The sequence below is a fragment of the Centropristis striata genome, chromosome 15, assembly GCF_030273125.1.
Source record: "Centropristis striata isolate RG_2023a ecotype Rhode Island chromosome 15, C.striata_1.0, whole genome shotgun sequence".
NCBI lineage: Eukaryota > Metazoa > Chordata > Actinopteri > Perciformes > Serranidae > Centropristis > Centropristis striata.
Window position 1 is genome coordinate 20,449,896 of NC_081531.1, and position 13,460 is coordinate 20,463,355.

General features: G+C 42.0%; 1 protein-coding gene across 1 annotated transcript; it reads right to left on the reverse strand.

Moving 5' to 3' along the window:
* Nucleotides 1-7,515: 7,515 nt before the first annotated feature.
* camlg (calcium modulating ligand) lies at nt 7,516-12,279 on the reverse strand. The gene is made up of 4 exons (XM_059351665.1): nt 11,956-12,279; nt 9,179-9,654; nt 8,757-8,822; nt 7,516-7,876 (listed from the first exon to the last, which is right to left on the reverse strand). Exons 1-4 carry the CDS (start codon nt 12,107-12,109, stop codon nt 7,685-7,687), a joined length of 888 nt encoding a protein of 295 aa, XP_059207648.1. The 5' UTR covers nt 12,110-12,279; the 3' UTR covers nt 7,516-7,684.
* Nucleotides 12,280-13,460: the final 1,181 nt, after the last annotated feature.

Below are 13,460 nucleotides of genomic sequence, written 5' to 3' on the forward strand. Positions count from 1 at the left end.
CCTACATCACCAAAATGCATAACGTTTATAAACATGTTTGTACTGTTTGCTTTATCAGCTGTAAATCTGACTACTCCCTCAATTAAAAAAATAAAGTATGATATTGTCAACATCGATGCCATGGTTTTGGAGAAACGTTAAAACAAATTACATACTACAGATTATAATTGATTTACCTTCCACTTTGCAGCATTTGATCAAATATGTTTCTTCTTCTAACTTGGAACATTTTTGATAATGATTTATAGAGACAGTGTAGAGATCTCCACGTGCCCTAAATGCACCGCAACTTCAGAACTACCCAATTAAAATAATATTGCTTATAACTTCAACTCAAGGCTTTTCTAAAGGATGGTCTTGGACCTGTGGGCCCACCACCCGCAGACTCAGGCATAAGGGTCGGGTGCACAGAGAGTCGGGCGGCAGGCAAAGGCGGGGACCTGGGCGTGCTGACCCCCGGCTCCAGCGGCTAGCTCTGGGGACGTGGAACGTCACCTCGCTGGCGGGGAAGGAGCCCGAGCTTGTGCGGGAGGTGGAGCGTTACCGGCTAGAAATAGTTGGGCTCACCTCCACGCATAGCTTGGGCTCTGGAACCAAACTCCTGGAGAGAGGCTGGACTCTCTCCTTTTCCGGAGTTGCCCAGGGTGAGAGGCGCCGGGCGGGTGTGGGGATACTCACAAGCCCCCGGCTGAGCGCCGCTGTGTTGGAGTTCTCCCCGAGGAACGAGAGGGTCGCCTCCTTGCGGCTGCAAGTCGCAGGGAGAAGGTCTCTGACTGTTGTTTGTGCTTATGCACCAAACAGCAGTTCGGAGTACCCGGCCTTCTTGGAGTCTCTGGGTGGTGTCCTGGAAGGGGTACCATCTGGGGACTCTATTGTTCTTCTGGGAGACTTCAACGCTCACGTGGGTAACGATGATGGTACCTGGAGGGGGGTGATTGGGAGGAACGGCCTGCCCGATCTAAACCCGAGTGGTGTTCTGTTATTGGACTTCTGTGCTAGTCACGGATTGTCCATAACGAACACCATGTTCGAGCATAGAGTTGTTCATAAGTGTACCTGGTACCAGAGCACTCTAGGCCAAAGATCGATGATCGATTTTATTATCGTATCGTCTGATCTGCGGCCGCATGTTTTGGACACTCGGGTGAAGAGAGGAGCAGAGCTGTCAACTGATCACCACCTGGTGGTGAGTTGGATCAGGTGGCGGGGGAGGATGCTAGACAGACCTGGCAAACCCAAACGCGTAGTGAGGGTGAACTGGGAACGTCTGGCAGAGGCCCCTGTCTGCAGGGTCTTCAACTCACGCCTCCGGAAGAATTTCTCCAACATCCCGGGTGAGGCTGGGGACATGGAGTCCGAATGGGCCATGTTCAAAGCCTCAATTGTTGACGCGGCTGGTAGGAGCTGTGGCCTGAAGGCCGTCGGTGCCTGTCGTGGCGGCAACCCAAGAACCCGCTGGTGGACACCAGCGGTGAGGGAGGCCGTCAAGCTGAAGAAGGAGGCCTTTCGGTCTTGGCTGGCCGAGGGGTCTCTGGAATCAGCAGACAGGTACCGTTCGGCCAGAAGGGCTGCAGCTGCGGCAGTCGCTGAAGCAAAAACTCGGGTATGGGAGGAATTCGGGGAGGCCATGGAGGAGGACTTTCGGTCGGCCTCAAAGAGGTTCTGGAAAACCGTCAGGCGACTCAGGAAGGGAAAGCAGGGCTTGGCCCAAGCTGTGTTCAGCGGGGGAGGAGACCTGCTGACCCGACCTGGGGATGTCCTTAGACGGTGGAAAGAACACTTTGAGGAACTCCTTAATCCAGCCAAAACGTCCTCCGTAGAGGAGGCAGAGTCTGAAGACTCAGGGGAAGACTCATCAATATCCCTGGCCGAGGTCGCCGAGGTAGTTAAAAAGCTGCCCGGTGGCAAGGCGCCAGGGTTGGATGAGATTCGCCCTGAGATGCTGAAGGCTCTGGACATTGTTGGGCTGTCATGGTTGACACGCCTCTTCAGTGTCGCGTGGAGGTCTGGGACAGTGCCTGTGGATTGGCAGACCGGGGTGGTGGTTCCCATTTTCAAAAAGGGGGACCGGAGGGTGTGTTCCAATTACCGTGGAATTACACTTCTCAGCCTCCCCGGGAAAGTCTACTCCAGGGTGCTGGAAAGGAGGCTCCGGCCGATTGTCGAACCGCAGATTCAGGAGGAACAATGCGGCTTTCGTCCTGGCCGTGGAACAGCGGACCAGCTCTTTACCCTTGCGAGGCTTCTGGAGGGGGCATGGGAGTTTGCCCATCCAGTCTACATGTGTTTTGTGGATTTGGAGAAGGCTTATGACCGTGTCCCTCGGGGAGTCTTGTGGGGGGTACTGCGGGAGTATGGGGTACCGGGCTCGTTGCTACGAGCTATCCGGTCCCTATATAACCAAAGTGAGAGCAGTGTCCGCATACTCGGCACAACGTCAAACACGTTCCCGGTGGGTGTTGGCCTCCGCCAGGGTTGCCCCTTGTCTCCGATTCTGTTCGTGGTCTTCATGGACAGGATCTCAAGGCGCAGCCGGGGGGAGGAAGGGATCCGGTTTGGTGACCTCAGAATTGCATCTCTGCTTTTTGCAGATGATGTGGTTCTTTTGGCTTCATCAAGCCGGGACCTGCAGCACTCACTGGGGCGGTTTGCAGCCGAGTGTGAAGCGGTTGGGATGAGAGTCAGCACCTCCAAGTCTGAGGCCATGGTTCTCTGCCGGAAAACGGTGGACTGCCCCCTCTGGGTGGGGAGAGAGGTACTGCCTCAAGCGAAGGAGTTCAAGTATCTCGGGGTCTTGTTCACGAGTGAGGGTAGAATGGAGCGTGAGATGGACAGGCGGTTTGGTGCAGCGTCAGCAGTGATGCGGGCGTTGTACCGGACCGTCGTGGTGAAGAAGGAGCTGAGCCTGAAGGCAAAGCTCTCGATTTACCGGTCCATCTACGTTCCAACCCTCACCTATGGTCATGAGCTTTGGGTAGTGACCGAAAGAATGAGATCGCGGGTACAAGCGGCCGAAATGAGCTTCCTCCGTAGGGTGGCTGGGCTCAGCCTTAGAGATAGGGTGAGGAGCTCAGACATCCGGAGGGAGCTCGGAGTAGAGCCGCTGCTCCTTCGCGTCGAAAGGAGCCAGTTGAGGTGGTTTGGGCATCTGGTAAGGATGCCTCCCGGGCGCCTCCCGTTAGAGGTGTTCCGGGCACGTCCAACTGGTAGGAGGCCCCGGGGAAGACCCAGAACACGGTGGAGGGATTATATCTCTCGCCTGGCCTGGGAACGCCTCGGGGTCCCCCAGGAGGAGCTGGACGTTGTGGCTGGGGAGAGGGGCGCCTGGAATGCCCTGCTTAGCCTGCTGCCCCCGCGACCCGGCCCCGGATAAGCGGACGAGAATGGATGGATGGATGGATGGTCTTCAAGCAAAACATCACAGGAAAGTAGGTTTCTTTAGCAATGTTTATTATTGTGCCTTGTCCCTGTTACATAACTTAATAAATACAAGAAAGTGAGAGTCAAAACAGAGGATATCACACAAGTAGTATTTATTTGGTTTGAATTGTCCGGTAAATTAATTCTTGTTTGTTTTTAGTTAGACACTGTTTACATCATGTCAACACTGAATTTGTTACAGAAGTAAGATACTGTAAGAGCCACTAAAAACATATTTTGTAAACTTTATCAAAAACAATCAAGTAGGTCAGACAAGTTGTAGGATAAATTACACCAATTCATTTACATGAAAAAAGAAATTCACATTAATAAATTAATTTGGATGAAATTTAAAAGCATGGAGAGAGAGAGGACATAACAGCACAGAAGTAGTAGAGTATATATGAAGTATGTAAGAATAAGGCTTGAAAAAAGCAAAGCAGGACACATCACCAGAATTACTCAACACAAAGAAGCGTACCAACTCCCACTGCCTGACATCAACTTGCAGCGACAGTGCGTTCCAGTAAAACCCCTAACCCTCCCATTAATCACAGTTGTTGTTACCTAGATATACTGTATGATGTTAACTGTGTTTTTAAGCTCATAGTCGTGCAAAATAATACACTCTACATTCAAGGACTAAATGCTTCTTCTGACTGCACAACTTAAAACAAAGGAAGGAAACTTGTTCATAACATGGGTGGACCCTTCTGAACACTGGATGACAGATTGAAAAGGAAAATATGACTTAAAAAACAGCCCATGAGGAAATATTTCACAACACAAACACATAATGATTTATATCCACCAATTAAAGCAGAGTTGGACTTCTTAAGACACCAATTAAAATAATCAGGATACTTTTTTAAATCTCTAACTAACTGAGGGTGAGAGGGCCATGTGTGTAAATGTTCCCCATGCATTCGGACAAAAAAGAAAAAGCTTCCGAGTTTGAGGAGATCCACAATGCAAAATTTGTCATTTGTTATCAATCAGTTCATGCTCATTTATTTCCAGTTTCCAGAATACTCTACGTCTCTTGCCAATTGATGTAATGTTTGCTTGGTAGAGGGCCATATTCACAAAAGGGAATAAATAATTCATAGATTTAAAGGGATAGTTCAGGGTTTTTTTCCAGCTTGGATGTACGAATGTTTGGAATATTTTTACCGATTTTCCTTGCCACCACAGCTCTTTCTAATGGGGAACTGAAGCCATTATATCCATGTCATAGGATGCTCTCTTCAAAGCCACCAGATTTCTTGAGCAAAACAGTCATTTTACTTCGCAGAACACAGAAGTTGCTGGTCTACCACTGCCTTGAACGGCTAGTTTGTTTGTGTTATTGTTTGACTATGGTTCATTTGAACTAATCCTTTAAAACACCAAAATCACACAACAACACAAACAAACAGACTGATCGAGACAGCGGCAGACCAGCAAATCCTGTGTTCTGCAAGGTAAAATTATTGTTTTTGTCAAAGGAGTCTGGTAGCTTTAAAGACGGCAATCATTTTCCTGAGGGAATGGGCTGTCTGATGGCAAGGAAAAGCGGTGAAAATATTCTAAATATTGCTTAGAATTATATAGATTTTATAGGAGGCTAAAATACATTTTCCTGCTGCCCCTGTCCACAGCAGGACAATGCTTTAGTTTCTGTGTCGGTAGTACTCCTGTCTGCTTCTCCAAACTGGGGGCGTGCCATCCGCCAACTGCTGTCGAATATAGCCTGACTATGGATAAGTACCTCCTACACCCCCACCTCAAAACATTGAAACTAATCCTTTTAAGTCAGAAACCTGAGAATAAAGTCACAAACCAATCTCAGAACACGGTTTATAAAATGGCGCTAAAACTCTACGTAATTACAGTTTTCTTTTGTTGGGCCTCCATGATCGTTGCAATTTGTAACACAACTGCAAAGCATCAACGCCGTCTACTGTTGCAAGTGCAGAGGTGAAATTATGTATGAGGGGAAAAAGCACCCACCTACATCGCTCAGTCTGAAAAAAAAAATGTCTCAAGCCGTCTGCTTACTGTCAGTTATAATGGATGCCCCAATTAACCTCTTTAGACAAAGTGAATTTTTTTAACTTAATTAATTGACCCTTAAATGTTTCCTTTATCCATCAGTTATGTGAAGGTTAGATTTAGGTTTTCAATGGCATTTTCTGAAAAAGCACTGACCCAAACCCTGCCTGACAAACTGCAGGGCTGACAAATATGAAAAAAGTTATTTGTAGTGCTGTATACTCCAAAACCAAACAGCTGCTGAGGACTCTGCAGCATATTAGCTGAAAACATGCCATCCTGCCCAGCTTATGCAGCATCTTTGGAGATTATTAGGATATGAAAGAACATAGGGTGACAATTCAATATTATTCCCCACTGGCTGTAAGAAAATCTGTTATTCAAAGCAAGACTATGTAGTTTCTAAAAAACAAATAAAACAATTTTCTTACAAATAAAAAGCAGACTACATAAAGAATAAAAGGCAATGTTGTTCAATTCAATACACCCAGGACACTTTGCAGCTTAAGTGTTGTGTTGGATAAAACTATAACAGATAACAGAGTCAGTTGGCTGAAAAATTATCTAACCTGCTTCTGTTTTACGACATTTTAGCAATTTCTATGCTTCTGAAATTACCGAATGTGGCCACAATCGCAGTTGTTTAGCAAAAATTACATAATCTCACTTTAAATTATTGATGCCACGCAAGCAACTTTTTCATTATTTAGCAGTCGAAATATCATAATAATAATCATACTTTTGCTGCCCTCTATTGGTTTAACTTCTGACAAGTTCAACAACGTTCAACCAGAAGAGGCAACAAAACGCTCTCAGCCTGGTCTTAAGCGACTCTTTAAAGTTCCTGTTTTAAAAGGGAAAGTTCACCCCAAAATAAAAAAAAATACATATTTCTCTTCTTAACTGTAGTGCTATTTATCAAAGGGGGCTTCTGTAGCTGAGACTGGAAACCACAACACAACTTCTATGGATCTAATGTTGCAGTTCTGTCTTAATTGTCACATGCTTGTGAACAACAGTTGGTGTAACCCCAGGCACATTACTGGTAAAGGGTGTTTTGTGTGTTTTCTAGAAGTTTTCTTGTAGTTGATTTTTCAAAATCCAGAGATTTTGCATGAACAAAGATATGAACCAAATTGTGCTTTTGGAGGATCGTTACACTCCTATACACTAGGCTGACTATTTATCAGTGTAGAGGTTTTGGTGTGAGTTGCAGAAAGTTGGAAATATCAGCCATATTCTCTCGAATATATTGTAACTAAATGGCACTTCACTTGTGTTGCTCAAAGCACCAAAAGAAAATATATTTAAAGAATCTACAGCAATGTGTCTTTCCAGAAATCATAACCCGGATACAATATGCAACAGACTTTGTTGTGAGCAGTTACATGAAGGAACTATTTTCTGTGTAGTATGATTCCTCCATTAAACCTGCTCACAATAAAGTCTATAGATCACCTTGAGTTAAATGATCAGGATTTTTGGCGCCTCAAGCGCCACAAGCTGAGTGCCATATAGTTCTGAGAGAAGGCAGACATATCTATGACCAATATCTCCAACACTCAGCAACTCACACTTAAACAATCTAGATTGATAACTAAAACGACAGAAAAAAATACGCGTTTTGATTTTGGGGTGAAGCACTTTTATGATGCAACGTTTATTACTAGAAGACAGTTAATTGTTAATTGTATTGAACACCATGAACTTTGTGTGATTTGGCATCCACTCGCATATGCATGAAAATCTGATTTTTTAAATTAATGTTGTGTTGTCAGTGTCAGAAATATTACCCAGCCCTTGAGGGACTCCAGTGTTTTCCATTCACAGGTTAAATGGAATGTGTGGGTGCCAGACTAACGATAAACTGTAATGGTGTCCACTCTTGAGTATTTACCATTTTCTTTGCTAGGCCTGACAAATAAATATCACTTGGCACGATAAAAGCCACAGTACATTCTTTGCATGAGTTAACACAGGCTGCCTTTCTGTTTCTCAGGTTCAGTCCAGAGAAAAAAAAAATGACTCAGATCTGTAACAAACACTGTTCTCAACAACTCTCTGGTCATATGTAGTGCGACCCTGATCATAAGGCAGCGAGGACTCGTTTCCAGACTGTCAAAAACAAAGCCACATCAGCCGATTTTCATGACCATGCCTCGTTGCTATGGGAGATAGATGGAGGGGACGACAAGAGGGAGGGCGGGGTTACTGAGATCCTCCTGCTCCTTCAGGGAGTCTCTGATCCAAAGAGCAGCAGGATCTCATGCGAGAGGATGAAGGTGAAGAAGTAAACGCAGAGGTCCGCAAAGACGTCACCCATCCTCCTGTAGGTGTCCATGGAGCGGTTGATGACCTCAGCAGGGATGCCGGAAAGCAACAGGGCAGCGGTCAGCACAGTGGTCTGGGCCTTCTTCTCTACCTGCAGGAACAGGACAGTCCAGAGACATTGTGAAGCATGGCTGCAACTGAAGATAATATTCTATTTTTCCAATTAATCAATTCAGTTTTATTATTGTTAAGTCAATAAAATGGGGAAAATTGGAAAATCAGACAAAAATGAGTTACTGGAACCATTTCTTGCCTGGGCCATTGACTTCCTGGAAACTCCATTAATAAATGGTAATATATGGTGTATACGACAACATTGTTCCAACAGTTGTTACATTATGGCTTTTCTTTACTAAAATTTGATGGAGGCCACAGTTCAGCAATGTGCTAATTGATGTTCATGACATATATGCATTTGGATGTCTGAAGCCTGAATATAAGTTACTCACTGTTTCACAAAGTCAAGGAAAGATCCTCAAACCGTCTTTAGAGGACATTAGTACAAAGGACTGTTCCGATGTCAGGGATCCTCAGACTTCTACCAAGAACAGAGTCCTTCTTTTGGGGAATTTACAAGGATGAATTGTGTGTATCCTCAGCGTGCCTTGTGCACCCATAATGCTCTGCACACAATCTTCTTCTGCTTTGTTTTTTAGCGTTTGGCAAACCAGCGTATAGGTGCATTACTGCCACTTACTAGACTGGAATGTGGAGCAGTAGGTTGGCCTTTGATTAGCACCTTTGGGAAACAGCAGCTGAACTGGGGTTGTAGTATTTTAACCTTTATAACCATTTTTAATTTTCCCCACTAATACCGCCAAAGTATATCTTTGCATAGATAATTACCATAGTGCCCCTTGTAAATCATGGCTTAAGTTTAAAGTCTGCATCCAAATTACACTGTCTGCATTCATGTTAAACTGAATCTCTGACAATTGGAAAGGCATCAAAAATATTTAATATAAACTCACCTTTGGAAAGTATTTGGACAACCCCATGTAGGCCAGTTCCAGGGTCAGAAATGGAGCAAATATTGACTAGAATGAGAAAAAAAAAAAATCACATCACCACAGCGATGTCATCTTTGTCAGATACACTATTATTATATTTCAGCTGATATCAGACCTCAACTGCATTCAATATGAGACATTTCCACAAAATGTATGTCTTTGAAAAAGGAACATGTTAAATGCCATGATGTCATTTTCACACTTGAAAAGAGGCTTTAATTTTCATGCAATGACCAAAACTGTAATCTATATCTGCATATCTAGGTTTGAGTTGGTGCTCAGAGGTAAAATAAGACAGTAGGCATTTAAAATGTCAAACTGACCAATCTTACAGTTATAGTAACAACACAGTGTCAGACAGGTGACACAATGAGCGGACTCACCAAAAACTTGCAGACAAAAACTCTGACAAAAACAGCGAGGAGGATGCTGCCAATGAGCCGGAAGATTCTGAAGGGATCAAACTCCTCTGCGTCAGCCCCGCCATCCTGGGCCGGCTTCTCATTGGCCAGCTGACCTCGCAGTTTCATGGCATCGTCAAAACGGGACAGGTACTTCTGGAGGCCTCGGCGTGGGGAGCCGCTGATGTCGTCTGATGCCCGTTCCCCCCTCGGCCTCTGTCGGATCCCACTGATTTCATCTTCCAGAGAGCTGCCGAGAGAGCCTCCCAGTGGCTCGCTGCTGTCTGGCAGGGGGGAGCCCCTCCTCTCTGGGGTGGCACCGTGGGAGCGGCTGCCACGCCCCGACACATCTGGCAAGAAAGAAGATGGTCTCGGAGAAGATGAGGATGAAGACCACGGCTCTGTCCTGTCCAGATCGAGGTGGAAACGGGGTTCTGTGGGACGCCGGAGGGCTCCAGCTGAGGATGTAAACCCATATCAAATTTAACTAGTGCTGAAACCTTAAGTCCATTGATTGTTGAAATTATTCATCGTTTCGTGTAAATGTAAATTTAACGTCTTTGTATTACCTTGGGCTCAAAGAAAATCTAAAAATGATGATTGCTACTTTTCACTGTTTTCTGATATTTTATAGACGGAACAATTATTGATTCATCTTAAAAGTATTTTGGCAGTTAATAGCTGCAACCCTACAGTTGACACACACATGTACATCTACATGATGCTCTTACTTCACTTTAGATGAAATGTCTTCTGGCCAACTAACATAATTTCAAAGCTCACATCCAACAGTCAACGGGGTGAGTCAGTGAGATGTCAATCAATCACAGATTGGTCTAATCTGCCAAAATGAATAAGGGCTCAGGGATCAGGGCCTGAAACTCTCAAATATTAAATTTGATTCGTGCAGCTGAGCTACAGGTTTATCATAACATAGAAAAAAATAGAACTTTAAATTAAAGCCATTTGTTACTCTTACAGTAGCTGGCATTGACATTTGTAAGCATAGAGCAATCGATTATTTTATTGACTGATATGATACTATTGCTTGATCAATTAATTAATAATCTACTTAAACTAGTCAGTGGATGGTGAAATACAACAGTCACAATATCCCAAAATCTAAGATGATATATCTAAATTGTATGTTTGCCCGACCAACAGTCCAGAACCCCAAGATATCAAATTTACTATTATAGAAGACTTATAAACACCAAATATGAAAATATTAATGTTACATATAAATGAATATTTCTTTATTCGATTTATTGCAATTTTTATTTGGGAGGTACACTTTTTTTTTCACTGGACCAGATTTGTTAATATTTTGTATTATTGAGTATATTTGTTTCTTTTTTTAATTTGTGTTTTTCACTTCAGTTTAGTTTGAGTTAGTTTGCTTGTTTTAGTTTAGTTTTTACTGTTAAGTTTGAGTTAATTAAGCTTGAAATACAATATCGGGGGTATAGATCAAAGAAGTTCAGAATAGCTGTTACAATTCAAACAACACTTTTAGAAGGCCACTGACTCACAGTTGTGTAGACATCACAAAATATGCCCTGACAAATTTAACCAAAAGGCAAATTAATTTTGTATATATTTTCATTTCAGTCAGCTTGTATTTGAGCTAAGTATTTGAGTAAAGTCTAGTATTCTAATTTTCATTAACTTTTTTCACACCTAGTTTTAGTTTTTAGTTAACTATAATAACATTTCATTGGAAAGGTATGAAAAATACATTTATTTTATAAAATATCTAAAGCTACAAATGTAGCGCAGTCAAAAACCCAGTACTTGCCTCTGATATACAGTCATGGAAAAAAATGATTTGACCACCCTTGTTTTCTCTAACTTCTTGTTCATTTTAATGACTGGTACAACTTAAGGTACATTTGTTTGGACAAATATAATAATGATAACAAAAATAGCTCATAAGAGTTTAATTCAAAAGATGATACCTAGCCATTTGCCAAGGTTTTCTTGATAAAGATTTTGGTTATTAAAGAGAACCATGGAAAATGGCTAGATATTAGCTCTTAAATCAACTCTTATGAACTATTTTTGTTGTTATCATTATAGTTGTCCAAACACATGTATCTTTCGTTGTACCAGGCATTAAAATGAACAAGAAACTGAAGAAAACAATGGTCTAATATTTTTCTCATTACATTACATTACATGTCATTTAGCAGACGCTTTTGTCCAAAGCGACTTCTCCATGACTGTATAGTGGCGTAAAGGTATAAAGCTAAATAAAATAGAAATACTCGAGTTTAGAGAATATAGAAAATAGAGATATGGGATGTGTCATGAACATTAATGACACTTTGAAGTATCAATAATGCTCATGATACTTGTCATGTCATCATGTTTCTGACAGGCTTGTGTGACTCTTATGTAGACACCTTACCATATCTTGCTTAAGTCACAAAGGCATGTTCAAAAAAATTGGCGAAGTCATTAATTTCTCTTAAGTTACATCATTTAGACACAGTGTGATTACTCAGCCAATCGCCACCCTTTGTTACATCCTTTTTGAGATTGATAAATGTCATATGTTCCACTTTTGGTGAAGTTTTTTGCGTTTCCTGCTAAATTTGAAAAAATGAGTTAGGCGATTAACACACAGACGATTTGTTGACTGTAGCTCAAACAACAGCAGTAAGATGAAGCAGGTGGCAGTCACGTCAACGTGCTTCAACAGAAAAGACTCTTTAAACAGTACTGTAGCGTACACTGGAACACATAGAACACCATACCGTTGTTTTCAGACTCGTTTTTAGTAAATCCTACGATTCTGTTCATCCTGTCCTCAGAATTCATGAGCAGTTTTCTCCTCCGGATCTCTGCCCTCCTCTGCGCCGCCGACAGAGAGCCTCCTTTCTCCCCCTCGTTGGCCTCTCCGGACTCCATGTTGCAAACAACTTCGCGTCGACTACAAAGTGTATTCACGACACATAAGAGAAAATAGCGATTAAACAGCAACACAAACTGCCCAGATCACTGAATTAAACGGTAAACATAACGGAATGAGACCGAGCGTTGTCTGAATAGAGACGACGCGCAATGATGACCTCACCTCCGAGAATGACGCAGGAGTTCTGCAGGGTTCATAAAGCCCTCGACGCTGACTTGCAGAAAGCGGATTTCTGCAAGCTACTTCTGTTTTTTTTTTTTTGTGATCAATTTTTTATTGGTTTTTCCATTTAGTTTAAAACAAACAAACACACAGGTGTGGCAAGCATCAATTGGACAGTAATAGCAACAGCAACAAAGAAGAAAAATGGTAGTGTAGCATAACAAACAATAAATAAATAAATAAATAACAATGGCAATACTACCAACCAAACATATCAACAATATTGAGTGTTGAAAAAAATATATATATATATTTAAAAAAAAAATAATAATAATAATAATAATAATAATAATAATGAAAAATAGTTTGACAACCCCCCTCCCGCCCCCTAGCTACTAGGGGTTGTCTAGCTACTTGTTTTTTTTTTTTAGAAAACTCTCATTTACATAAGAAATTGGCTGACTCCAAACCCTGCTTTGTTCTCTTTCTACATGAACTGGAGCAACACTGCACTTCTATTAATGGACTTAAGAGCAAGAAGGCTCTGAAAACTGACTTTGTTTTGGACAAATACTATAAAGATTGATGACTTACATCATGTTTTTTTTGTCTCTCTTCTTACCCTATGTTTATTCTGTATTTATTTTCTGTTCTGTGGATTTTTCTTTCTGTAAACCCCTGGCAAGAACAATGTGTATATTGTAAATTGTTATAGTGAAAAATGATTTAAAAAAGCACAAAAAAAAGCTGCTGCAACCATGACGGTGTCAGCGCTGGAAGAAAAATCCACGGCTTTCACTTAAAATAAACACTAAAAATGCAAAACAAGTTAAAAAAAACAAAAATGTCATGCTTTGAAAATGTTGTTTAAGTAAGTATGTATAATGTATAATCAGGGAAGTGTAGGCTCCTAATAAAAGGGAAAGTCCCCTGTGACTGTTATATTATACATTTTATAATTAGACCATTAGTCATGGATTGATGTGAAAGCAGGATTTTACTGCTGTAGTTAGAGCTAATTTCTATCAGCTAATTATTAACTCGATTAATTGCCATTATTCAGTTGTTTATAAAATTAGTTAAAATACTGGGGAATTTATGGAAGCCCATTTTCTGCAAATGTGAAAAAACAAACAGAAACTAAATACATTCCAGAAGCCAGAGACTTTTTTGTGCCATTTTTTT

Excerpts from the sequence above, each read along its gene's own strand:
- camlg (XM_059351665.1), bottom strand. The coding sequence starts at position 12,109 with ATGGAGTCCGGAGAGGCCAACGAGGGGGAGAAAGGAGGCTCTCTGTCG. Across the intron at positions 9,655-11,955 it reads AAACGAGTCTGAAAACAACG|CTGGAGCCCTCCGGCGTCCC; the intron begins GTATGGTGTTCT and ends TTACATCCTCAG. Across the intron at positions 8,823-9,178 it reads TTTTTGTCTGCAAGTTTTTG|TCAATATTTGCTCCATTTCT; the intron begins GTGAGTCCGCTC and ends TTCTCATTCTAG.